At 43.1% G+C, this 27,348-nt stretch overlaps 1 protein-coding gene across 3 annotated transcripts in view; it reads left to right on the top strand.

Moving 5' to 3' along the window:
• Nucleotides 1–27,348, top strand: part of LPP (LIM domain containing preferred translocation partner in lipoma) — a 653,705-nt gene that overhangs the window by 166,745 nt on the left and 459,612 nt on the right. For 2 of the 3 annotated variants that reach the window (XM_088025061.1, XM_088025065.1), the window contains exons 3-4: nucleotides 1,970–2,033; nucleotides 3,540–3,601. In XM_088025061.1, the coding sequence (XP_087881187.1) occupies nucleotides 3,584–3,601 (18 nt within the window). In that variant the 5' untranslated portion in view covers nucleotides 1,970–2,033; nucleotides 3,540–3,583. The remainder of the gene's footprint in view (nucleotides 1–1,969; nucleotides 2,034–3,539; nucleotides 3,602–27,348) is intronic. The other variant, XM_028101192.2, reaches the window with a different exon arrangement.

Genomic DNA, 27,348 nt, shown 5'->3' with positions numbered 1-27,348 from the left:
CTAGTGGAGAACTCCATTGCATTAGGTAATACGCATGAGGACGTATTGAGGACGCTCGAATCATGTGAAGAGGGCTGGTGAACTTCATAGCTGGGAGGCTTCAGCTTCTCTATTGCTGAACATTGAGACTTCTTGATGAGAGAGAATTCAGGGGTGCTGGCTTCTGTTGTTTCTGTGGTTGTGTTTTGAGAGTTTGCCAAAGATGTTGCATCTCTGAAACTGCACTGGGGAGAGCTGAGAAAGTCTGCATGGTAACCCTGCTTTGAACATTCCTTTTGCCCCAGCTTCGTAATGTGTCACCTACTGGTTAGACCACGGATACGAAGTCTTCTCTTTCTCTCTCTCTTCCTTTACTTGCCAGGGAAGCAGGGCTCAATACTAAATGTGCTTTGGTGCCTTGACAATTGACTTTTATATGGTAATGTGCTCCCAAATGGGAGGCTGCATCATGTAATAGAAGGGTCCTTCCTGGTTTTGGTGTCAAGATTCAAGGTTACATTTTGATCTGCTCCATTTTAACCATACGATCTTTGAAGTTTGGTTTCCTTATTGGTAAAATTGGTAATAAGATGATTACTGTTTTGATTTTGGTGGGCTATGACAAGACTTTCTTGCAGGGTATCTTAACCACATTCTATTTTTTTTTTTTTTAAAGATTTTGTTTATTTGACAGAGAGAGAGAGACAGCAAGAGAGGGAACACAAGCAGGGGGAGTGGAGGAGGGAGAAATAGGCTTCCCGCGGAGCAGGGAGCCCAATGCGGGGCTCGATCCCAGGACCCCGGGATCATGACCTGAGCTGAAGGCAGACACTTAATGACTGAGCCACCCAGGCGCCCCATCAACCACATTCTATTCTTAATCTTATTTGAGTCCTATATGTTCTTCTGTTGGAAGCTCCATCTCTCTGAATCTAAAGGACAAACTTCAGGCACAAAGGCCCAGACTTTCAAATGATTTGGGATGCAGCTGCAGGTCCTTCACCTAGAGCAGCATCTCTTGCTTTTTGGGGTCGAGAGGACACTTAATTTTTAAATTTTGAGGTGTTGTCTTTTGAAACAAACATTCTTTGTGTTGTTGTTAGGTGAGGCCATGGGAGATACACATGGATAAGTATTGCGGTGTTTTAGAATTAGGCATATGAAATCGAAGAAATTCCCAACCTGGAGATATTCTGTAGATTGTGAGCTTGTAACATCACTCTTTGATCAGATAAACATGGGCTCATAGGAAGAGATATTAATGTTTTGTATATCACCACTGTCCATATCTGTAGATATGAAATAATGGAGGAAAATCTTACAGAAAAAGTTTAACTGAGCTTGGGCTGTGAAGTAGATATTATAATCCCTATTTACATATAAGGAAATTGACACTCAGAGAGTTTAAGTAACTTGCCCAAGGACATTGTTAAGAGGAAGACAAGTCTGACTGGCTCTAAATCCCATGTGTTTTTGCCACGTTCTCATGTCAATCAAATAGCTGGTTTTATTGTATTGTTCCCTCCTCCACCCACCCTAGTGGAGAAAGTCAATGAGTTGTTTGTGTTTTCCTAACCTAATAGCCCAGGACAGACTAAGCTATAAAGGAGGGATCACTGGACCAACAGGCGGAGTACCCTTCTGTGTACTGTACTGTGTAGTCTTGGGCAGGTGACCCATCTTTCCTGAACTTCCATTTCTGTATCTGTAAGATGAAGACAGTAATAGTCATTCAAAATATGTTTGTGAAGTTAGTCGTGAGAAATATGTTAGTTTCATTCTCCTTCTGTCTCTTCCTCCATGAGTTTTTGTTTCCTCACCGATGAAGTGAGTAGACTAATCTCTTCCTATTCTTCACGGGGGGGTTATGGAGTGAAATGAGATAATGAATATGAAAATGTTTTGCAAAACAAGAAACTGCTATATATATAAGTTTATGATAACTTATAGCTTAATACCTAAGAGTAATGTTTACCTTTTTCATTTACAGACACCAGCATTGCGATTTGCTGAACCTTGTGTCCACTGACCATTCCAAGAGCTAGCTATCTGAGGTAAGAGAGGATCGGCATCTTCATGTTTATGAAATGCTAACAGGCATCCTCACAATAATCTTGAATAAATGCAAAAGTATTTCGTGAGCACCAAAACCTGAAAAAATGGCCAACGCAATGAACTGCCATCCTTTTATCTCTTCTTGATTTAATTTCCCCTTTCAGTTTGTAGCCTTCCTGGTTTAATACCAAAAGCACAAAAATCTGGGCAACACAGAAAATTCAGATTTAACAAGTATTTAAGTGTCTATAATGTGCTATGTTCTTTCTTTCTTTTTTTTTTTTTTAAGACTTATTTATTTACTTTAGAGAGAGAGAGAGAGAGAGAGCATGAGTGGTGGGGGCGGGGGCAGAGGCTGCTGAACACGGAGCCCAATGGGAGGCTTGATCCCACACCTGGGACATCACGACTTGGGCTGAAACCTAGAGTTGGACGCTTAACTGACTGTACCACCCAGGTGCCCCCCTACTGTGCCATGTTCCCTTCTACTGTCTCTTTGTATCTATCCCCAGCTAGCATGTGGCAGGAGGACTTCTCTCTAACTTCCTGGCCCTTGATGGAGGGAATTTTTCACTACACCATGCTGCCAATGCTTTCCTGGCTCTGAAGGGATCAAACTCTACTTCTCGGGTCTGTCGGTGTCTTTTAGCTGCCCCAAAAAGATCTCAAAAAGACATAATTCAAGGCTACAGTGACATCACCAAAGTCCTAAGAATACAGAAAATGAGTTAGAGGATTTTGAAACTCAGACCCCATCGTATGTATATGCCCTTGTTCTAGGGGACCGGTGCGAAGGTGCTAGGACTTTGGCAAAAGAACATATTTGTCTGGAGTTTGTCAAGAAAACAGAGGCCAGAAAAAAATTTAAAGGAAGCATGATGGTTGTAAAATTTGCAAGATGGGAGTTTTCTTTTACAGCTAACCAGCCAATATTTGCACTTCCCAGTTAGGTCTGCTGGGTTCTATGTTGTCTTTGAGAAGTCTTGGATGAGAAAGAGGTGATGTCATCAATATGGTGTTCCTAACGGCAAGCCCCGTAGGATAGCAACTTTGTGGAAGATTTGGTATCAGCGTTTAAAATGCTGTGAACACTTGTTTTGCTGAATATTTCGGTCATTCCATTGGTATGTTACTTCCCTGATCTTGAACTGTCAGTGTGACTTTAGTTACACAGACCTTGGAAAAAATCGAAGTTTGGGCACCTGGGTGGCTCAGTTGGTTAAGCGTCCCCCTTCGGCTCAGGTCATGATCCCAGGGTCCTGGGATCGAGCCCCCAGTGTCAGGCTCCCTGCTCTGCAGGGAGTCTGCTTCTTCCCCTGCCCCTCCCCACCACTCGTTCTCTCAATCTCTCTCTCTCTCGCTCTCTCTCTCTAAAATAGATAAATAAAATCTTTAAAAAAATTAAAAAAGTTTGTTGTCAGGCCCCATATTTGTCGGAATTAACGGTTTAGAATTGAGTGGAAATTATGGTGTTTTATTAATATGATTTTTTTTTAAATTAACAGGGTTTTTTTAAAGCTAATATTCACCATACACATCACATAAGAACATGTCTTGGGCAGACAAGGTGGGTGATGTATGGACTGTGAAACGCCTCCATAATTAGATCAGACAGAGCAGCAGCTATATTGTTTAGATTTTATTCTCATTCCTATGAAAGAGAGGGCTATAAAAAATGGTAGTGGCCAAAAATACAGGAATGACTCCTGCCCATCTTTTGGTCCCTCACTAGTCCCTAAATTACTCCTGCAAAAGCTCCTTTCTAATATAGTTCATGTATTTTCGTGGATAAATCTATCAGAAGAGAGTGTCTTGTAGACACATAATATTATAGTTTTCGATAGCCCTGTTAGGCAGAGATGTAAGTGGTTCATTTAGAAGCTGCAGTTGTATTAACTTTTCTCCAAATGCCAGTTGTTAAATATTAATAGAGTAAGCTTTGAAACTGTGTAAGTATGCCCCTCTTCTGCACTGAAACCCATCTTGAAGCTACAAATAGGAGTTTAAGCAAGCCTTGAAAGGTTAAGAAAGAATTGCCCTTGCGAGAGAGGGATTTCATCCGTATCTCTTCACCCATCCATCCCGCTCCCCATCCCTATTTTGGAGGGTGGGGATTGGTGTGCAGGGATGGATAAAAACTTCTCAAACAAGCTTTGGGAGGTAGAGAAGTAAATATTCTGGGGGCGTGCTGTAGAAATTGAAAATAATCTTGCGGTAATAATTGGTGTCAGTGGCAGTAATGAAGAAAGAATAACAGTTTAAATAAATAATTAGACTTGACAGGAGATGTGTCAACAGGTACCCACTTAATGAGTGTAATCATGTTTTTCTCTGCTTTCAACGTTGATCCACTGACTGTGGTGTGTTCCCTGTTCCATTTCCAAACCAAATCTATTTAAAGCTGCACTTCATGGAATCTGAAACAGTATACCCTGTTTACTATTTAGAGCTGATACCCAATGTTCTTTAATAGGCAAGATCTGTACTTGAACAAGAATAGGCTTCTGGCCTCCTGTAGACCGTTGATTGTCCCTGTTTTCCACAGCGTGGTTCATTAGCGAGGATGACTAGTACTGAATTAATTATCATGGACTTGTCTCTGTTGCTAGAGCGAATTTTTTTATTCTAATTTGATGGAAACAGCCCTAGTCTACTTTAAGTCAAATTAACCAGTTACTGCTTTTTGAGGTGGAGGTAGAGGCAGGAGTTACACCTGAAATTATTTCGGAGTTACCTGGAGAGAAGAGCATTGTTTTGGGGAGGGAGGCCATGTTTTATGTTGTGCTGTGTGAACCGGAGGTCGGGAGAATCTAATTCTAATCCCAGCTCTGGCTGTGTCACCTTCGGCAAGTCACTTTCCCTCTCTAGGGCCCAGGTCAGCATCTAGCAACAGATGGATTTGGGCCCGTTGATCACGGCATGACTTCTAGTCAAATGTCCTATTGTCTGTGATTTTTATTTCTTAGCCAGTCTTTTCTTTCTCCTGCTGTCACTCTTCCGGAAGTCCTAGGAAAGTCTTAGGACCCTGTGACAGAGCCAGTGTTTGGAAGTAGGTATTTTTCTATTCGCTTGCTTCTTTTACATATCAGGAGAGCAGTTAATGATTTGGATTCTCTCTACGCTAGGATTGGGTGTTTATGCACTGGTTATCCCTTACCTCCAGCAACATTTAGGTTCTGGTTAGAAAGGAAGAAAACAAGTCCATCTTCCACCATGTTTCTCTACTCTATAATCTGGGTCTCATTTTTAGGGGATCCGGTAAACTTATCCACTGGTTGACGTTGATGGGGTCTTCTGTTGGATTTTTCCAGATTGAGTCCTTGACTTGTAAGGAGAGGTCAGAATGTCAAAGCCGGAGGGGACTTTAAGAACCAATCTAACCAAATTCCCTTTTTAGAGATTGAGACTTGGGGTCAGGGAGGGAGTCCAGTTTGTCTAAGGTATCAGTGGCAGATCCTGGTCTAGACTTTTATTCTGACTCCATGGTTGTACCTCTGTTTTAGGAGAGATATCTCTTTCTGTAAACTGTCCTTTCTCTTCCCGTTATTTAAAGGGCCATTGTCTTTCAGGCAAAGCCCGTCTCAGTGTCAATGCAGGGACCTGAGATGCTTTTAAAGCAAAGATGGATTCCATCTTTGTTAACTCCGTGGGGCAGTGGAGTAAGAGATTCTGGCTGGCTTCTGCTGTCTGTTTTTTATTAGGAGACTGTGGATTCCCCTGCAGTTCTTCCTGTAAGAGATTACTTGACCCTGACATCACCTCTGTTTCCTCCACCCGCCTCCTGCCCTTTTTTGATCCAATGAATTATAGGAAGCTGAGGATGAGCTCCTAGCTGGCTGTTTACTGTGCATAGTTGGAAACATTAATAAAGAGAAGACGGATGAAGGATTAATAAGCAAGAGGACAAGAGAGTAATAGCCAATACAGTGAAATCTAGTTCAAGGCCTGTAATTCCCAGGTGCAGTGCTACACAAGATTAATAGCAGCATCTCTCATTCTTTCAGACCGTCTCTCTCTGCCTTGTCCTTATGGGACTGGGCTGGGACTGAGAAGCAGCTGGAATGATCTTTGCCAAAACCAAACTCATGTGCTCATGAGATTTCTGGGTCCAGAGGAGGGAGTCGTAATTATCCATCATTTAGGAGTTAATTTAGAGGCCACTGGATCTAAGCATGTATCTTGGACCTTCCGATGCTGAAATACGGAGTGTGAAAATCATTTTGCCGAGTCTGAAGTTCAAATTCTGGCTCTAATTAATTTGCTTTGACTCTGGTGAAGCCATGACCTTGCCCTGAACCTCAGTTTCTCCATCTGTGCGATGGGAGGAGAAGGACAGTGGAATAGATGATGTCAGAGGTTCTTTCAGTCCTGATTGTCCCGAGTCTCTGGTTAGCCCAAGGTCCCATAACGAGTGTGCATCTGAGCCGGGGCTTGAATCCGGAACCACCTTTCTCTGGCTTGGAGTGCTCATTATCATAACTTTCACTGCCCAGGGAGGTTCTAAACAGTGCATTTGCATCCCTCAGCCTTTTAAAAATTAAAATCACCTTTTCTCCCCCTTAGTTGACAGGTCCCTTTTTTGCCTAAGGCAGTAGCTTTTAACTCTTGGGTGGTGCCTGTGGGGGGGGGGGAGGGGAGGGGGCAGTGTAGGGCAGAGGATTATGGCATATTAAAAACTTTAGGTGAATCTCTGATATTTCAGAGATTAGAAGATGCATTAGAAAATGCACATCTGCATAGAATGTTGGCTATAATTTTAGGAGGTTTGTAGGCCTTCTGAAGGCCAGTGTAGATTCTAGGTTAAGCAGAAGACATTCTTTGATATGGAAGGCCTGAGATGACATTTGGCTAACATATATTTCCTTTTGCTGTTGGATTTTTCATAGTTCACCTGTGGTTCTTCTCTGAGTTTCAGCCTCATTTATGAGCATGATCCTGGACAGTTCAATGTCTCAAACTGTTGAGTGATATTTTCGCATTGAGACTGCTATTCTGCTCGCTTCATTCACTCACTCACTCACTCACTCAAATTACTTTTAACCCAGCATCAGTAAATGATAACCATTTAAATATATTATTTCATTTAATCTGGCAAACCGGAATTTTTTTTTTCCATTTTTCATGTACAGAAGCTGAAGTCAGAGTGGCTGAGTAATCCGCCCAGTCATACAGCTAATAAACAGCAAAGTCTGGATTCAAATCCAGATCTGGTCCCAAATATGTGATTACCTCTGGGGATCATACTGAATATGAATAGGGACAATGAAAATTCTAGAAACCATGGAAATCCCTGGTAGAAAATGGTCTGTGGGCTCCAGGGGAGTACAGTGAATATGGGAGTTCAGGGAGGGACAAGATCACATTTCCTGAATCCTTTAAACGATAATTGATTAGTTAAATGCTTATCTGGCACCTTAAGGCAGACTAAGAAATGTTGGACAATTGTATAAAACGCATTATAAATAACTCATTTTTTTCTTTTTCTTCAAGCTTCTGTCAGGTTAGTGGTCTCAATTTCTCCATTTTTGTAAGTGAGATGAGGAGGAGACAAAAATGGATTAGAGCCGTTGTACCCCGATAGTTGTGAGTTCTCAACCGGATTGGAATGTCAATGCTTTAGGGAATCCGTGTGTTGTTTTCTCTGTTAGACTGAGCGTGGGATTTTTTAACAGAGATAGACTTCTGACCATGCATGGATCAGCACAAATGCAGATGTGAGCAGCTAGAATTTGGATCGTGCCAAGATGTAATGTCTGCCACATGTGTGAAGCTAATGCTTAATGCTCGGTGACCCTTGTGAGCGTACGTGGGAGCCATGAGAGCGAAAGCTGGTGTCAGAGGGTCAAAGAGGCCTCAGAGATTGTCAGGTGCAATGTCTTCATCCTCACCCATGGGGAGACCTCAGAGATTGGCCTCAGAGGTTGTCAGGTGCAATGTCTTCATCTCACCCATGGGCAGACGGAGGCAAAGTAAAAACCAGACTTCATACCAGCCTCTGTGGTAGTGGCCACCTAAGATTTTCTGTCTCCCACTAACACACAGCAGATAGGCTCCATAGGCCGATACACCTGGATTGGGAATCCGGCATAATTAGTTGCATGACCTTCGATACAGGACCTGATTTCTTTGGGTCTCGGTTTTGTTGTCTGTCGAATGGAAATCATACCCTACTGCCAGGACTGTTGTGAGGCCAAGTTCAGTACACGGAGGCGTGATTGGTAATGTGACTGGTAATCCTCATCGTAGCCTGAAGAGGCAGGCACAGTTGTCCTGCTTTACAGATTCTACTTCCTGATTTCATCTTGGTACTTTTTAGGCGCTTGCTCCTCCAAGTTTGGTCTGAAGACCAGGAGCATCAGCATCACCTGGGAAATTGTTAGAAATGCAGACTTCAGGCCACACTCCAGACCTCCTGAATCAGAATCTGCATTTTCACAAGATCCCCAGGTAGTTCATGAGAAGCATTGTTTTATGCCTGAGATCAATGTCAAGGCCATTGGCCATGGCCTGGTGCCAGTGGCTGGCATGGTGCCAGCCTTTTTGGGCAGGCCTTCCCCATGCCTTGCAATGGTGGGAGGGAAGCCTGTGAAGTTGCGCCCTGGGAATCATGGAAGGCTGGCTTGAAGGAATCCAGCAGCCTTTATCTTTTCAACGCCTTTCATTTCCTCAGAAGTACGACTCACGGGGGTCAAACTGGGATTGGATCCCAAGTCTTCCTGCTCACAGAGTCCATGTTCTTTTCATTAAGCCATGATGTCTCAGTCCAGAGGCACGCCGGGCTGTGTGTCTGAGAACTCCCCATTCCCCCATCTTGCGGATGTTTCCACGCTGGCTGTTTTACTCCGTTACTCAATTCCTAGAGGGGAAGAATTAAAAAAAAAAAAAAAAAAAAAAAGGAGAAAAGGCAAAAAGCTTGAATTGAAAGCCAGGATCCTGCAGCTTAATCAGTTATTTTCGTGTTTTAATGAGGGTGACTATTGTAAAATAAGTAATTATTAATTACTCAAAACTAATGAAATATTTTAGTTTCCTTGCTAAAAAAGCATATGGAAGCTAAAAGAAAGCATATGGGTGTTTTTTGGGAAGCATATTGGTGAATGGACAAATTACAGTGGTGCCAATATGCCTTTGCTGTCTGGCTAGGGCCATCACTAAGTGTGCTGGCATCCGAGTCCCCGTGTATTTGAAGAGATTTTTTAAAATTTCCATCTGATGTGTGCCCTGGGTTGCCTCTGGAGCTACACAGCTCTGTTTCAAATTCTTCTGCCGTGATTTCACCCTGACCTTGCTGGTTGAGTGTCGCTCAGTACACTGCCTTTGCCGTAGGTGGCTGCCATGCTCCTCTTTCCCAGATGGCTCCCATCCTCCGCTGGAGACTCAACGGGTCTGCCCTGCCGACGGCTGCGGGTTGAGGCTGCCCATCTGATGGTTTTCCACAGTGGTAGAGACAGTACCCTTTTAGACTGCAGAAGCGGGATGCGCTTGCTCCCCTGGGGAGCCTGCGTGAGACCCTGGGCCGGCCACGGATGCTCTGCACGGCAGGTTCCCTCCTTGTGAGGCTGGAATGATAATGCCCACAGGCACATGTCCAATGTGTGGTTCGCACCCTTTGCTCCTCTCCTTTCCTCTCTGTCTCTTCCCTCTTGCTCCGTATTTAGTCAGTCTGGGAAATAGCTTGATGGATTTGGAGGTGGTTGGAGGGATTGCACACTTCTAGGCTTGGAACGATCAGGGGCAGCATGATATGTTTGAGAAGGTGCTTGGCCAAGTGTCAGAAAACGGAGGTTGCAGACCAGCCTGACTTAATAAGCATTTACTTGGCACCTACCAAGCAGGTGGGTTGCTAAGAAATCGAAGAAGGGAGGTGGCAGGGATGTAGAGGTGAGTTTGAGTTTGAGTTTGAGTCCCGGCCAACTGAGCTCAGTAGTTATGCCCTGTGAGTGAGAGAATTTGAGGAACTCTTTCTGCCTGGGGGTTTCTTTTAGAAACTGTATTGGAACTGGCTTTGGAAGACGGCCTTATGGACTTTGATGGGATGTTACAGGAAGTGGAGGGGGAAATCACTGGCAGGCCAGAATCAGCCTCAGGCAAGACCCAGAAGCAGGTGACTACCAGCCATGTCCAGAGGACTGGAAATGGCTAACAGATATATCCAGTTGAGAGAAATCTCGTCTTTTCTGGACTCAGTCTACTCAATTGCAAAACGTTAGCTTTTGGACAAGGTGGTTGTCAAGAAGCTTCAACTCCAACTGGAATTCTGTAAAATCTCCTATCCCACAGCCAGATAAGCCATTCAGCTCAACCCTGCCAGCTGATTGTGACCGTGGGACAGGGCCCGGGGCCCATGTGTCCTGTTCCTTTCCTACTACCCCATATAGCATCATGATGAGGGGTGGGTGGCATGATTATTATTATGCCAGCCTTTAATGCATAAAACACAGAATGTTAAAATGATCTGAGACATAAAACAAATAACACATTTAACCATCCAAGATACCGATAACCCTTCTCCCGCAGAGGGCCAACTCCTGTAGAATGCCACCTCCCTCCCATTTTGCCTGCGTGGGCCTGCTGTCCTGCCTGAAGGACCAGCTCAAAGCCCTCCTCCTAGGGAAGCCTCCTTCTGTACCCCTTGGCTCTGAAATACGGTCTTAGCCTTGGACTTTGTTTTATAATGAAACTTTATTTTGATTGCCATCTTTTTCTGTTTCCTCACACCCCTTCCTGCCCCTCCTGCACACATAGTATATGGGTTCTGCATCTAAAGGCTATTTTCTGTTTCTCTGAATCCTCGTTAGCTCCCAGCCATGCCCTAGACATACTGTTCAGTAAAGAAGCACGTAACTATATTCTTCAACCGTTTTTCCCTGCTCCCTGTTGCTTGCATTTAAGATGGATATGAGCCTTATACGTATAGGCTTAGAGAATTGCAGAACTGGAAAGGGACTTAACAGCTGTCTAGAGCCCTCTCTCCGGGGAGAAATGACTGACCATACTTTACCTGCCCAGTTAGCAGCAGGTCTGAGAATGGCATCCCCGTCTGACCAAGCAGTAGAGGGACAGTTGTGGCCAGAGTTCCCGCTCACCACTCAGGCCTTGGCTGGGTTCTTCCTTTCCCTGAAGACCATAGGAATCAAGGTGCTACCCATGGCACTGCTGCTCTGTGAAACAGTGGGAAGCAAGCAGACATTTATTGGGTATCTGTTGTGTGACAGGCCCCATGACAGGTGTGTTCGCAGAGTTTAGCCTGGTCAGTCAGTCGTAAGCTAGAATTTGCCCTCTGCGTGAGGGAGATGGCTTGTAAAGAGGATACTTAGTAGAAGCCCTTCCTTAGAAGCTCTGATGAGCATACTAGAGTAGATGGACGCTTAGCTCCCAGAACATGGGCGCAGAGCTCTGCAAAGCTGCACACCCGACTGTTTTAAGGGTCACTGACTGTGAAGACAAGTGTAATAAGCAAGCCGACATTGTGATCAAGACTGAGGTGGGCAGACCTGTGTTCTCCCCAGTATACAGCCGAGTCTTGGGAGAACCGGACTCGAGTGCCTCCCACGTGAGCATTTGTAGTATTGGCTTGTACTTGCTCTTATTACACCTCACTCCCTCCTTTCTCCATGCCTCCAACCCACCGACTGTGAATTTTCCCCACCTCTCCTTCTCCCTCAAGCTAACCCTGGGTGGCCTAAAGTTTTCAGCGCTCTCGGGCGGCAGAGTCCTCTGCGCTGGACTGTGAAAACGCTGGCAGGGAAGACGAGACACAAATCTGTTAAATACATAGTAAAAATAGCTTATGATCTCTGGGAGTTGGTATTAAGCAAGACGATATTAACGAGGTTTGAGCGCCGCGCTGAAATGTGGCAGCTGTGCAGGCATATTGGCTGCTTGTCCTCCCTACCTCTGGCAGCTTGTGCGCAGTGTTGCCATGGCAGTCCTTGGGCTCTGTTTAGATCAGCTATTTTCTGAAGGAGCCCCTGACCTTCCCCACGGTAGAAACCATCGATGTGGTCATGGCAGTGCCTCTTCAGAAGCGGTGCAACTGGTGAGCCCCAGTTGTCACTTAGAAACTACCGAAAGGGCATCTTGGCTCCTTCCATAGTTTGGCTGTTATGAACATTGGGGTGCATACGGCCCTTCTTTTCACTACATCTGTGTCTTCCAGGTAGATACCCAGGAGTGCAATTGCTGGGTCGTTGGGTCATAGGGTAGCTCTATTTTTAATTTTCTGAGGAACCTCCACACTGTTTCCCAGAGTGCTGTAAGCAGCTTGCATTCCCACCGACAGTGTAAGAGGGTTCCCCTTTCTCCACAACCTCTCCAACATTTGTTGTTTCTTGCCTTGTCCATTTTTGCCATTCTAACTGGTGTAAGGTGGTATCTCAATGTGGTTTTGATTTGAATTTCCCTGATGGCTAATGATGATGAGCATTTTTTCACGTGTCTGTTAGCCATTTGTATGTCTTCTTCGGAGAAGTGTCTTTTCATATCTTCTGCCCATTTTTTGTCTTGATTATTTGTTTTTTGGGTGTCGAGGTTGAGAAGTTCTTTATAGATCTTGGATACCAGCCCTTTGTAGTGTCATTTGCAAATATCTTCTTCCATTCTGTGGGTTGCCTCTTCGTTTTGTTGACTGTTTCCTTTGCTGTGCAGAAGCTTTTTTATCTTGATGACGTCCCAAAAGTTCATTTTTGCTTTTGTTTCACTAGCCTTTGGAGATGTGCCTTAAAAGTTGTTGCTGTGGCCGATGTCAAAGAGATTACTGCCTATGTTCTCCTCTAGGATTTTGATGGATTCCTGTCTCACATTGAGGTCTCCCATCCATTTTGAGTTTATCTCTGTGTGTGATGTTAGAGAATGGTCAAGTTTTGTTCTTCTGCATGTGGCTGTCCAATTTTCCGAGCACCATTTATTGAAGAGACTGTCTTTTTTCCATTGCATATTTTTTCCTGCTCTGTCGAAAATTATTTGACGATAGAGTTGAGGGTCCATTTCTGGGCTCTCTATTCTGTTCCATTGGTCTATATGTCTGTTCTTGTGCCAGTACCATGCTGTCTTGGTGATGACAGCTTTGTCATAGAGCTGGAAGTCCGGAATTGTGATGCCGCCAGCTTTGCTTTTCTTTTTCAACATTTCCTTGGCGATTCGGGGCCCTTCAGCAGAGGAATGGATAAAGAAGATGTGGTCCATACATACAATGGGATATCACTCAGCCATCAGAAAGGACGACTACCCAACTTTTACATCCGCATGGATGGGACTGGAGGAGATTATGCTAAGGGAAATAAGTCAGGCAAAGAAAGTCAATTATCATACGGTTTCCCTTACTTGTGGAACATACGGAATAACATGGAGGACATTAGGAGAAGGAAGGGGAAAATGAAGGGGGGGAAATCGGAGGGGGAGACGAACCACGAGAGACGATGGTCTCTGAGAAACGATCTGAGGGTTTCAGAGGGGAGGGCGTGGGAGGAGGGTCTCCTGATTTCCAGCTGGTCCCAACTGTGCCACACTTACTCTGCCCGAGGGCCCCTTGCAGCCCAGGGGGCTGTGGATGGAGGTGAGCCAGGCCCGGGGACAGTGCGGTCTCTAGGAATGGGTAGGGGAGGTGAGCAGGGGGACGGACTCAGTGCAGAGGAAGGGATGAGGAAGTGACGGGGTGTTACGGATAGCAGGGGGCCGCTCGGTGCCCACAGGGCATGTCTGAGGTGCCGTGCAGCTGTGCCCCTCGGCAGAGACTCTGCCTATCCCGTGCCACAGATGAGGTTATTGAGAAGTAGATGCTTAAAGGGGCAGGGGAAAAATGTCATGCTCTCCGTTGCTCTGAACCCTTTCCTGGCCTCCCGTAGGACCTCACATAAGACTACTGTAAGAGCCAGCATCAGCACCATCCTTCGTTGGCAGGTGCCTCATTATGTAGTGTTAAGTATTCTTCAGACAGCTCATCTATGAGACGTTGACTCCTCCACAAGACTGCAGGGCCCCAGGGGATAGAAGGGATTTTTCTCCCTTCCTTTTTTCCTCCTCCCTCCTACCCTTCCTCTCCTCCCTCCCTGCTGCCTTTCAAACATGGCATCTGGCGTAGACCTGAATCACATGAGGAGCATACGGTAAATTTTGGTTGAGTTGGACTTGTTTGAATTTAGATGACCTCTTAAAATATTTGTAGTTGACAGTGAAAGTGGGCAGGTTATTATTTGGGGGAACAGTGTTCTCACCAGTTTGGGTTCTGTATGATTTCTCCTACGTTCTTAATTATAAAACCCAGTGTGCCGTCCAGTATCATCATCCTTCTACGGCGAAGAAGTGAGTCAAGGGGCCTGCGCAAGTTCACTTCAAAATGGTGAGATTTGATTTGTGTCCAGGTCTTCAGTTTTTAAATAATGCAATGTTACTTCTGTTTTTCACCACTACTTGTGGGAGGGTGGCTATTCCATAGACAGTGATTCATCCTTTTCTCGAGGAGTTTCCAACCTTTTAAGGTGGTAACCTACCTCCTTTAGAGTTTGGGGAAATAGTTATGAGGTCTTAGGTTCAAACAGTGATTTGTTATAATGCTTTGGACAACACTTCAGCTTTTTTTTCCCAGTAAGCCAAGGAAAAACAGTTTTTATTTTTTATTTATTAATAAATATTAATATTTATTTATTTATTTATTCTTTAATTTGTTTAATTTGAGATAAACTTCAAAATAGAGTGTAAGAATTGGTAAACTTTGAATATATTTGGATACATCCAGGATAGAGGGATAAAAGGCCATCTGCCCTAAGTGAATTGACTAATTTATCTAGGAACAAAATTAGAGTACTGTTGGTTACAATGGAAGGGTGTAAGAATTTTTGAATGTTGCAGTTAAAGCCTAGATTTTAGTTGATAATTGTTTTGTAGGTTCCTCTCAACATTTGCCATATTCAGTAGATGGTATGCATTCTGCTTTCCTAACTCTGTAGGATTTGGATGAGTTTGACTGATAACATTCTACATCCTTTGAGAAAGACCATAAATGTGGAACAGTCTTCTTTTTTATGTATGTGTTCAGGAAGGACACCGTTGCCTAATTTAATTTTCAGAACAGAGGCAAAGCTTATTTGTAGTGTCTATCTATCTATAATAGATTACATATATAACAGAGATTATATATATTATATATATCACATTATAATATAATATATATCTATAATATATATATATGGATACATATAGACATATTATATATAGATATAATATATATATATCTCATGTTTCCTTTTTTGTATCTAAGTTTCCAGGTGTTTAAGGAGGAGAATGAGTTGAATAATAATGGCATAATGTCCAGAGAGAAAGTTGAATATATAAGACAAATATGTTTGTAAATCTGTCTCTGGAGAGAGAGAGAGAGAGTGTGTGTGTGTGATTAACTTCTGGTCTTTTTACAAAGTTGTCTGTACTTTGAAAGTATGTAATAACTTTGGAATTGTCAAGGGAAAAATTGAAATTTAAACTTGGATGTTCAGGGAGATGAATATTTTACCTTTTGTTTTAGAGTTGTAGGTAAAATTGAAAAGTTAGAAAATTGTTTTGTTTGGTATTAGGTGGAAATCAAACACTATATTTTCTTTGAGAAGAAAGTTTGTCTGGGGTATTTTGAGTATTCTTGGAATCATTCTAAACTGTTTGGCCCCGATGGGTGCCTATACTTTAATTCAATTGAATCAATTTATTCTAACACTGGCTAAGAGAATATGTTATTTACAATAAATAATGCACTCTGAATAAAATAAAGGAAAAGAAAAAAGAACAAAGCAGCACTTTGTGCCTTTCTTGTATGTTTGAAGCAGTTTACCTTGCTTTAGAATTGCGTATGTGTCTGTTTCTCTAAGTAGATTGGAAGCGACCTGAAGATAGGAGAAGTGGTTCCTACATGTTTGTGACAATGATTTTGTGAATTCAGGTGCAGTAAATTAAAACAACTCTTATCACATCCTTTGTTTGGAGTTGACAGGCTTCTTTGGAATCTCTTTAGAAGTCATCCTATTATTCTTGAAATCCCTCTGCTTCATTCACTTTCTGTGGAATGAAGAAACATTGTCCATCTGCCTACTTAACAAGAGAAATGGGTAGCCTGTTTACACACTGGCCCAAACTGTTACTGTTAGAAAAGGTTTCATATATTTCAAAATGTTACAGAGCTAGGAAAAATATACACATGTAATATATAGAGTGCATATATATGTACATATATATATGATCTGTTCCTTGTCACAATATTTAACCCAACATGCTATTTACAGTAATGAATCAAAATGTCAGTTTTTTAAAAATATGAAGTGTCAAAGTGTTCCCACATTGCAGGAAAGTTTGATGTGACAGTTTGTTAATCATGTGACTATTATATCAAATGTGTCTCACAGTGTTTTTGCTCAGTGTTCTCTCTTGTAGGCTCCTCACACTTTTTTTAGTGATTTCCTAGTTCAAGTTACTAACCCAAGGAGCACATTCAGGTTACGTGTCTCCCACACCTCACAAATGCTCTGTTTTTCTGTACTTAAAACTGAATGGATTTCACATGATTTTTGAGTGGTTTGATTTTGTGCCTGACACATTTATGTATAGTGGCTTAAAAAAAAAAAAAAAATTCCCCTGCTGTAATTTTGTTGTTTTCACTGCAGAATCATTACTTGAAACTTTAACATGGAGAATGAATGTTTTGTGTTTCCACAACTTGGGAGCCCCAAGGTATAATTTAGGTGTCCTTCTTTGCTATTGACCACTCTTTAGCCTTGGGTGCATTTTTAAATTTTGTTTGGCACAGTGATTATACCAACTTCTTCATCCTATTAAAAGGGTAGAAATCATAGATCATAAATGTTTTGTATTTTGGAAAAGGCAGTATGATTTCTGTCAGGGGAATTTATGGCTTTGCTACTTGGTAGCTCTCTGTCCATGGGCTACTCTTAATTGTTGGGCCTCAGTTTCCTCTGAAGAATTGTTAAGGTTGAGATTAGATCAGATCAGTAAATTTTTAATCTATGCTTCGTGGAGCCCTGGGGTCCTGAGTGGATATGTGGCCTCGGATTCTGGGGTACAGGGCGAGCAGTGAGGACCCTGGGTCTTTCTACCTGAGCAGTGTACTCTTGGATTTGTTTTAATTTAGTTTTATAAGCCATTTCATTTAAGTAAAGGATTCCGTTGCTTAAACAACCAGTTTGCCTACCTGTCGGCACCCACCCTACTAGATGGATCTAGAGTCCGCATTCTTTGACTCTGTGGGTCATTTCTTGAGAGTTTTCAGTGGGCAAGCACGCCATCAGATCTCAGCTAATCTGACCTCGGGTTCCACCTGTGCATCCAGGAGGCCTGCATGGACGTCCTTTCAATGGCCAAGGGTTCTCCATACTGGGATTCGAGGCAAGGGGCACTAACTGAGATCACATCTGTGTTTGAATTTAGTCCTTACATCTTTGTAGTCTTAATAAACTTACTTTCCAATTCAGCAGATTTTTGGATAGCAAAGACCACGATGTACGACAAGTCTTGGCAGAGGAAGGGATAGAAGTTTTGCAGGTATTTTGTCTGCTTCTGGTCAAGGATGTGAATGTTACTCTTTAAGCTAGAGAGTTGCAGCTAGTTTGGGGAGGAGGGTGTGCATCCACAACTTGAATTTTTAATTTATCCATGACTTTGCCCTCCCTTCCACCCCATTTATATGCAGTCATCACCACCTGGATCCACTGTTCAGGGCATGTTCCCATGTATATTCCCCAGAATGGTGTGGCTGGAGAATACAAAGTTGTGAATTAGCAAATCAAGGCAGAAACTGTAAGAATGACAAATGATTGAGGCATATGACTTAGTAACACTATAGAAAAGCCTTTAAGTATGAGCATAATAAAATCAAATTGGAGAAAATATTTCTTCACAGATTAAAAAACAAAACAAAACAAAACCAAAACAAACGTTCTAAAGATGGCAGGGAAGATGAATGTCTATTTTGCAAGACGCAGAAGCATCATTTTCAAAGTTCCTCGGGAATCAAATTGTGGAATTAAATCGATTTAACTCTTTTAATAGCTGGAATTCCGAAGGGAGAGAATGGTCAAGTCTCCAGTTCTGTGCATGATACTTTCTTATAGTGAAATGCCCCTCTGGTAATAAATCTCATAAAAACGGTGTGAGTCCAGAAGCAGCAGCTGAGTGCCAAGACAGAATGTTCTTTTATCGAGTCACATATCAGCCACAGGGGATGCACCTGGGTTTATTTGGATGAGGGGAGGGATGACCCAAAACGCATGTGTAGGATAATTAAGAAAAACCCCGGGGTGCCTGGGTGGCTCAGTTGGTTAAGCTACTGCCTTCGGCTCAGGTCATGATCCTGGAATCCCGGGATCGAGTCCCGCATCGGGCTCCCTGATCAGCAGGGAGTCTGCTTCTCCCTCTGACCCTCTTCCCTTCTCGTGCTCTCTGTCTCTCATTCTCTCTCTCTCAAATAAATAAATAAAATCTTTAAAAAAAAAAAAAAAAAGAAAAACCCCGGAGTGATTCCTGGTTCATTACCTGAAGAAACTGGTGAGATCAGGCAAAATGTTCTAAACAAATGTTGAGTTCTGGAAATACAGTTTCAAATCAAGCAGGAAGCATTTTGCGCACACGTTTCGTCAACATGGACTACCGTAAGGGATTGTTGGGGTGGAGGGAGATGACATGAGGATGAACCAAAATAAAAAGCACTCATCTATCTTGTTTGTTTAAGTATCTTACTTTTTCATGGACTCCTTTCTGCCTCCTTTTTCTCTTGCTAGATAGTGTAAGTACCTTGAGTTCAGAGCCTTCTCTGTCTTTGTTTCCCAGTTGCCTAGAGTCATGCCTGGCTCATTTATGAGCTCAATAAATATTTACTGAATGGATGAGCAATACTGAAAGATAGCATTATGGAGGGAAGAAACATGACAGAAATCTGGAAAATTCTGACCTGGCCACTTCTAAGCTCCCTGGGACTTTTACTTAATGCTTATTGAGTTGGGCATTATTCTGAGCACTTAGCACCATTAACTAACTCAATCCTCATAACCACTCTCTGAGGAAGGTATTGTTATTCTTACCATTTCACAGAGGAAAAATTGCGAACTGGGGACTTCACACAATTAGCTCCAGGTCATATGTTCATAAAAGGCAAAGCCAGGAGTTGAACTCAGATAGTCTGGCTCTGAGACTCTGGCTCTGTGAGAAGCTGCTCTCTTAACCACTAAGCTATATGGTCTCAGCGCTGTGAGTGTAATTAGACCTGCCTGTTCTGTCTCCCAGCATGTTGGGAGGCTGAAACAAGATGAGAGGCGTGAAGTATTAGGGAAGGGGTGAACCAACAGGTGAAGATGAGACAGTTTACAGGTAGCTATGATTTAAAGTAGAAAGTAGAACCTTGGCGAGAAAGTTCAGAGAAGAAAAAAGAACCACTACTTCCAACTGGCATTCAGGGCAGGGGATTAAGGAAGTCTTTTTGGGGGAAGTGACATTTGGGTAAACCTTGAATGAATGGGATTTTGGTAAAGGGAGATGCTTTCTAAGCCAGTGGAAAGTATCGAGGTACCAGTATGCACGTTGGTGGAAGAGAAGGTGTTAGTTCATCACATGTTGATTAGGTTAGCAGATCCTGTGTGTGGAGGCATGGGGAAGGGAGGGGGCTTCTGAAGGAAGGGGAGAAAACACTGAGCAGCGTAGTGAATGGGAAGATGATCAAGCATCACAGAAAAACTTGAGCAGCTTCGCATTCTTTCTGGGAGTTGATTGTAGGCAGATAGCTAATGCCTGCCTTCCCTATATCATGCTTTGAGTCATTGTTTTCTTATGCCTGGTCCATAAATGCTAGTCCGAGTTGATACAACTCTAAAAAGAGTGGTCACACACGCCTGGCAAATGCCGCATACTCTGGCGCCCTCTTAGGTATTGACAATGTAGGTTAGCTTCTTTTAGGAAGCCCTGTGGGACAACAGGCAGCTTGCTTTCATTTGACTCTGGCACTTTGTTTTCTGCCTTCGAGCAACCCTAATTAACGTCCCCTAGGAGACGCCCTTCGGGAGACCCCCCCTCCCCCCCCCCCCCCCCCGCCCCAGCTAACCAGCTGGACTGATTCGTGTCCGTTTTCTGACAGATCACCTAAGACTAGAGCCAGGTCCATTTTCAGGGCAGCTGAGAGTCCCATCTGAAAGAAGAAGAGCACTTTTGCCTGTAGAAATTGCGTGTCATTTAGAAAGCTGTGCTCAAGATAAACTTGAGAACCTGCAGCCCCTCTGAAAAAGTAAGAGTGAGAAGCAGGAAGTGAAGGCGCCTTAGGTCTTGAAGTGGAATGTGCCTTAGTGTGTTGGTTACACCAACCACAGGAACTCCCCCAGCAGGCTGCCTTGTGAACATTTTTTTGAGACAACAGCGTCAATGTCAGTAGCTCACCACGTAGCCCCAGAGAGGGCTCAATGCCTAGTTCACACCCTCCATTGGCCTGACAGTGAAAGGGAGGCTGCATTGAGCGTCTCCTCTGTGCCAGACCCTACATCAGGAGCTGCCATGTAAAATGACCTCACTTAATCCCCTCAGCAATCCCACTGGGGCAGGATTATGAATCTTTTCTTTTACAGATGAGGATGCTGAATCCCAGGGCGTCTCACTTGTGCTGAGTAGATCAGGCTTTTTATCCCGGACCTTTGCCATGTTCCTTTCCCTCCTTGTCTGCCCCCCCCCCCACCGGGAACTTGTGTCGTCCCCCCCCCCCCCCCCCCCCCCCCAGTTATAGCTAAAAGAGGTTCTCTTCTGAAGAGTCTCTGAACCACGTGCGGCCTCTTGTCTGGAGTTGCATGCCGATCTTGTTCTTTATGTGTGCGTGCTTCCTCTCCAGATTCAGAACTTGGGTCTGAGTGACCACAGAGCCCATGTGCTTCGTTGGCCCTGCTGGCCTGCGTTCGGCACTCTCTACAGTCCGGCTTCAAAGGAAACTTTTCAGACCTAGTCCTTCGGGGAATGCTGCCTCTCTAGGCCATTGTTCTAGTTCTAGATCTGCTTTGCTGACTTAGTTTTGAGTGTTCTAGATTGTAGTCCTCCTTATTTTTAATGTCATTTCCCCACTCCTGGAACCCGCCTGTTACCTTCTTATTTATCCAGTTCCTGTTTTAGCTGTCAAGCACTACTTTTCAAATTTGGCACGCATTGGAATCACCTGGGATGATTCAGTTGCTGTAAAGCTATATTACATTAGAAATGTAGATTACACTTACTCTCAGACATTATGGTCCAGTAGATCTGAGAGCACAGTGTGGGAGAATTTGTATTTCTGATGAGCTTCTGGATGATTCTGAAACTGTCAGTTTGTGGGCTCACTTTCATTAGCATGCCTTTTAAATACAGTTCAATACCCCTGTTTTCCAGGAAATTTAACTATCTCAACCCGAAGTAGTTTTTTTTTTTTTTTTTTTTCTGTCTCTGTCTCTTTCTCTTTCTTCTTCTTTTATATGTTCATGGAACCCGTTTCTTACTTTATCTGAATTAGGTAACTTTTCATTCATGTAAGTCTCAGGGGGCTGCATTACTGACTTCTGGTGCCTTGTTAAACACTTTACAGGAGAGAGACCACTTTGTGTATATGAACACCACTCTGGGTAGGGTGTCTTGAATTCTGAGTTCACATCTTGTTATCGCCTCCATGAGCTTTGTGTTTTGGGGACAAATCTTATCTTGTGGAATTGAGTTTCCTCATCTCTAAAATAATTATTCCATTTCCTCATGCTGCAGGAGCTCATAGAGAAGATCAAATGAGATAGTGATATGTAAGAGCTATATAAATACAGTGATATTCATAGTAAATTATTGTTGGTGTTTTATTTCATAGGGTTGACTCATTCACTTTATCATCAGTAGTGAAGCATGAAGGAAATACTGTTGTTTTCAATGAAATGTGGATTGGAGGGTAGGGCTGAAGGGATCCTGGGATTTCAAGAAAGCACTGTAGGTTCCTGGAAATATTCTCGCCCCTACAGTTGTGAGCCTGTGTTCAGGACAGAAAAGCAACGTACATTTACACTGTACTTCTGTCTTTAGGTAGACTAGGACAACGATTATGAAAATTGTGTTCACGTTCTGAACTTCTCATGTAAACTTGGGAAGAGCAATGAAATATTGAAAGTGGTTGTCACTTATAGGGGTTTATAGGGTGATTGCTCGTGGGTGAGTTGATAAATCCTTAAATTTCGGCTTTCTATAACAAGAATACCTAAAAAAGTAAGTAGTCTCTTCTTGGTTTTCTTAAGGAAGCTTATCCATCCCTTAAATGCCTGCTCTGCAAAGCCTAGACCTGGCACTGAGGAATAGAAATATGGGTAAATTTAATTTCTTCTTTCACAGAGTTTATAATCCAGTGGGAGACCCAGACACATAAATAACCAGCTGTTTTACCAAGCAAAACGACGTAGGTGACAAAAGAGAGGCATAGGCAGCATGCTGTGGGAGCCTGGAAGAGGGTTTCAGTGGGTGTGGAATGGGGAGAAGCTTCCCAAAGGAGGTGGAAGTTGAGCACACCTTTAAGAACTGAAAGCATTTCAGCAAATGGACTTTTGGGTTGGAAGAAGCTAGATGAAGAGAGTACGTTAGTGCTCTAGGTATTTCCTATCGTGTTTTATCGCCAAGGCTATGGGAAAAGTGTCAGTGCATAGACACATGAGAACATTTTTAAAGCTCTCCTGCTGATTTTCTGGTCCAGGTGACTATGCTTATTTTATTTCTTTTAGTACACGTGTCCCGTCCTTCTTTACACAACGTTCCGGGCTTGAGTTTTCTTTCCTGGTTATTCTCCTTTCTTTCTTGCAAAATTGGCTTACCCTCACTACCATACTCCTTTGGACCACCTCTTTCTCTTGTTCCCAAATACTTTAAAACCCCCTTCCATCTTTTACTCCCCAGCTCTTGTTTTCATTGAGGCATGAACGGCAGCTTTTTTATTTTCCTGTATTGATTAGATTGATGTGTTTGCAATATGAAGACACTACACTCTCTTCTCTGGGCTCTGGATCATCAAGTCTATAATGCCAACGTTAAGTCAGTACTTCTCTGTGTATAGTTCCTTTGCAGCCCTGAGGAGATACGGTCACAGCGGAAGGAAGCAGGTTGTTAAAAGCTGTTGGAATGAAACATCAGGTACCCGGCTTGTCTGAGAATGCAAGGTAGACTTTCCATTCTGTGGCTGGTATGTTAGCAGCTTTTGACATTCGGAGACTTACATTTTGATACTTTTAATAATGTAATATAACTTTACATCAACTGAATCCAGGCAGTTTCACCATCCACTACATTATTAATTCCAGATGGGAAAATTCATTAGGGTTCAAATTTTGTTTGAGGCCCAACTGTTTCTTAAATTATTATTACAATTATTATCTATTTATTTTTTTACAACTGATGGGAAGGGAAATTTAACAGCTGTGTGATTAGCAGGGCATGAAATTAAAAATGTTTTGCACAGAATCAAGAGGTTGTTTACTACAGAATTCCTCATCTGAGAATTAAGTATCATTAAGTTTGGCCACAAGATGCTCTCTTTCACCGTTTAAGTTCGAGTCTTCACATCTAGTTCTTTGCTAAAAGGCCTTTAACCTTTTCTGGAAGGAAAATGCTGGTCAGATCATCACAAAGCATTTCTAATGTTTACAGTCAAGGTAACAACCGCATTTCTGTCACTCACAAGTTAACCGGGCAACTAGAAGTTCAGCCTCACTGCTCATAGCAAAGATTGAGTAAGTCCCAGTTTGAGGAAGTCTGGTCAATTAGAAAAGACTGCAGCCCCGTCAGCGGCTTGAGTCTTCTGCCCTCAAATTCCAAAGAGTGTGTCCTTTCTGTGAATGCAGGTGCAGACATCTAGAAGGCGATGTTTATCCGCACCTTCTCCTTTATTCAGATGATGCCATTTCTTGGGCCCTTTTCCAAAAATCCCTCCTTTGGGTTACAGGAAGTACCACATGGCCCTTGCTTTAAGTGGGATGTTGGCAGCCCGCTGCAGAAGCAGTGAAGCAGGAGGGTCAAGCACATTTGCTGGAGTCTCTTTGCCAAGTCCGAAGCCGGTTCTTCCGTTTCGCTCCTTTGAGTGGCAGGCACTCTTGGCAATTCCTTTGCCTCATCCCCTTATTTAATGGAGGGGACAACACTACCTGCCTGCAAGGTTACTCTGAGGATTAGGAAAGTTAGTACCTGGAAAACATTGAAGGCTCTGCTGACTTACAGTTTATGCTCAGTCACTGTTCGCTACCTCCGTTTCTTAAGGCAGCACATTGTTCTGTGTGTGGAGGTCTTTAACACACATCCGACACAGCCTTGCTGAGCTCTCAGCCTGGGATTTTTCATCTCTTCCTGTCTTCTTTGTCTTTAAATAGAGTCTTTCCTGTGTGATAATTATTTATGTACTTGTCTTAACTCTTTAGACAGGTTTTATCTTTATATTCCATGAATTGAATGAGACCCAGTCTCTGCCCTTAAGAGATTCTTTGTGGAGGGGAGTGGGTTGGTGAAAGTTAATGTAGGTAACTCTTACTGGCGGGAGAGTTGGCTAGACTAGGAATCTCCCCAATAAGAGTTATGATATTTATTTCATTTATGTTTTTAAAGATTTTATTTATTTATTTGACAGAGAGAGAGAGAGCAAGAGAGGGAACACAGCAGGGGGAGTGGGAGAGGGAGAAGCAGGCTTCCCGTTGAGCAGGGAGCCAGATGCAGGGCTCGATTCCAGGACCCTGGGCTCATGACCTGACCTGAAGTCAGACACTTAACAACTGAGCCACCGAGGTGCCCCAAGAGTTATGATATTTAGATAGTATCTCCAATACAGGGATTTGTAGTCATTGAAGGAGAGAGACGTTAGTTTTGGTGGGATTGGAGACCAACGTGGAGAGAATGAAGGAAGTCTGCCTGGAAGAGGAAGCATTTGATGTGGGACCTGAACACTGGGTGGAATGTGACCTGGTAGAAAAGGGGAAAGCCTCCCCAGACTATGTGAAGGGGGTGAACTGCACCTGATTTTTTTGTTTCCTGTGTGCTGGCCACCATCCAGGCCCTTTGGGGAGCTGCTGTTGCAGGTGGCACCTCCCCCGGAAAGCCAGTGAGTGTGTGAGTGAGGCTTTCATAGTCTCTGGGTCCTGTATAAAAAGTGGACAGAGGAGCTGCTCCCCATCCCCACTTATATCCTAGGTGTCTTTGAAAGGGGGTTTGCTCTTAGGTGGGGGTGGGGGAGAGGAAGACTAGGAAGGACAAAGACAGGAAATGATGGACACTTGTAGAGGTATTAGAATGAAAGCTGTTGAGTGCTCTTTATCTTTTTCTCTCAGATCACTTTTAGGGGTAATATAAGTACTTTTGCTTCCCCCCCTCCTTTTAAATATCCAAGTATCCCTTTTTTCTCCTTATCTCTACTTTTTCTTAGGAGCCAGTATTAAAATTACTCTTGTCCTCTGCCCTTAAAAATAAATCTGGGTGGGGTTATGCAAGAGAGTATTTCCTGGAATACATTACTTGCTGGGCGATAGATCTGGGTGTTTAAATACCTTTCCTGTAGAAGAAGGTCATTATAAGTGGGGATGCTACCGGCAAGCCTGTGGTGGTTGATGAGGATGTTTCCACACTGTGCTGCTGCCTCAGCTGTCTGCCATGTCAAGGTGGTTTTAAATGTACTGTCACTTTGAGCAAGTGACCCGAGGAGGTGCCATAATGTGCCTGTGGCTGGCCAGTCAGTACCTGGTGTGGCTGCAAAAACACTGAGGCTGGAGTTTTAGCACCACCCTGGAACATGTCCTTGCAACTATTCGAGTTAGCCAAGCAGCACTTTATCTGGGGGTGCCATTCTAGCCTGGGGAGCGCTCGTCCCTACGTTGCTGCCATTGCTTGAAACATTCGCGGCATTGCCTGCAGAGGTAATGATGAGCCACCCCCAAAAGTCAGAGACTCATGTGACGTGAGACCATGAAATCCACTTACCTCATTCTGAGTGTGGGAAACCTGAGGCCCTGATACAAATATTGTTGAGCACAGCGGTCTTTCACTTAGGGGGAGCTTCAGATCTCAATTACCTTGTGAGCTCTCTGCTTGGTAGTTTCTCATTGTCTCGGAAAGACAATGAGAAAATGGATCCTTAAAGAAAATGGATTCTGAGTAAAGCCTATGCATAATTAGGAAGAAAAAGAGAGAGAAAGAGAAAAAGGAAAAAAAAGTTCCCTCAGCATTGCCTGATATCACAGAGTATATCTGTAGCGTAGGGAAGACCCAGGCCTCTTGGGGTGAGGAGCCTTCTATATTACAAGAATGTCTCAAGAAATGGAAATCACTTTGAGTGTCAAAGGCTTTGGTTGGTTATTGTTGCATTTGTTACAAAATCTGGGATAGATAAAGGTAGAGTCAAACCTGGAAGTTTCTAGTTGAATGGTAGACCTTACCGTTCAGGGGTGGAGATGTTTTCAGGAATAAAGCTGTGTCCTTGTTCTAATCCATTGTCATTTGCATAGCAGCATTTCCCAAAATGTGCTCCATGGAATACTGCCTCCACAAACGGCCAGACGAATTTGGGAATCAGCTGTTTTTGTAAGCCACTCGTTTTGGAGAATTCTCCATGCATCTTTAGCAAGATTAACTTGGAGAAGTCCTGTAGGTAAAAACATTCCTTAAATTCAGGTTTTGTCAAATTTATTTTATAATGGAATCATTTTGTGGACAGTTTCCCAGACTCGAGTTTTGTGGAACATTCTTTGGATAGCATGACTTTATTGTTAAAATTCTTAAGGTTCACATCTGTCATCTTGTAATAATCTCCTATGAAATATAAAGTCATTTGGGCTACACTACAGATCTTCATCTGCACTCCCTTCACCATAGGAGGAATTACAGGTTTATTTCAGGATCAAATACTTTGCAAATGAAATGTTCTTAGGAGGGGAGAAAAAAAATCTTCTAGAGCCTAATAATTGCAGAAAGAAGACAGTGTTATACCAGCCAAACCCAATTTTGTGAATTAGGGCTTTAACTTGGGGAGTTGTTCCTGAAAATAGCTTGTTTTTAAGCAAAACTTTGTTGGCTTTTGGTGGTAGACTTTTTTTCACCATCAAAGGCATGAATATGGGTGATTTTAAACTGTGGTATGTTTCTTGCATTCAAAACCACGGCTTATGGAGGAAACAACACTTTTCATTTTTTTTTAACTTTTCTGAAAAGTTGTTTTGACCATTAGGGTATTTTCTTCTGTTTATTTAGGATATTAGCTTTCTTTCTGTCGTTCTTTCGTTCTCTCATTCTTGTTCTTGTTCTTTTTTTTTTTTTTTTCTTTTTCTTTAA

The sequence above is a fragment of the Eumetopias jubatus genome, unplaced genomic scaffold (assembly GCF_037043125.1).
Source record: "Eumetopias jubatus isolate StellerSeaLion01/CBP00866 unplaced genomic scaffold, mEumJub1_p1.0 scaffold_1, whole genome shotgun sequence".
Taxonomy (NCBI): Eukaryota; Metazoa; Chordata; class Mammalia; order Carnivora; family Otariidae; genus Eumetopias; species Eumetopias jubatus.
Note: the sequence above shows the minus strand (reverse complement) of the source record. Positions and strands in the feature narration are given on the sequence as shown.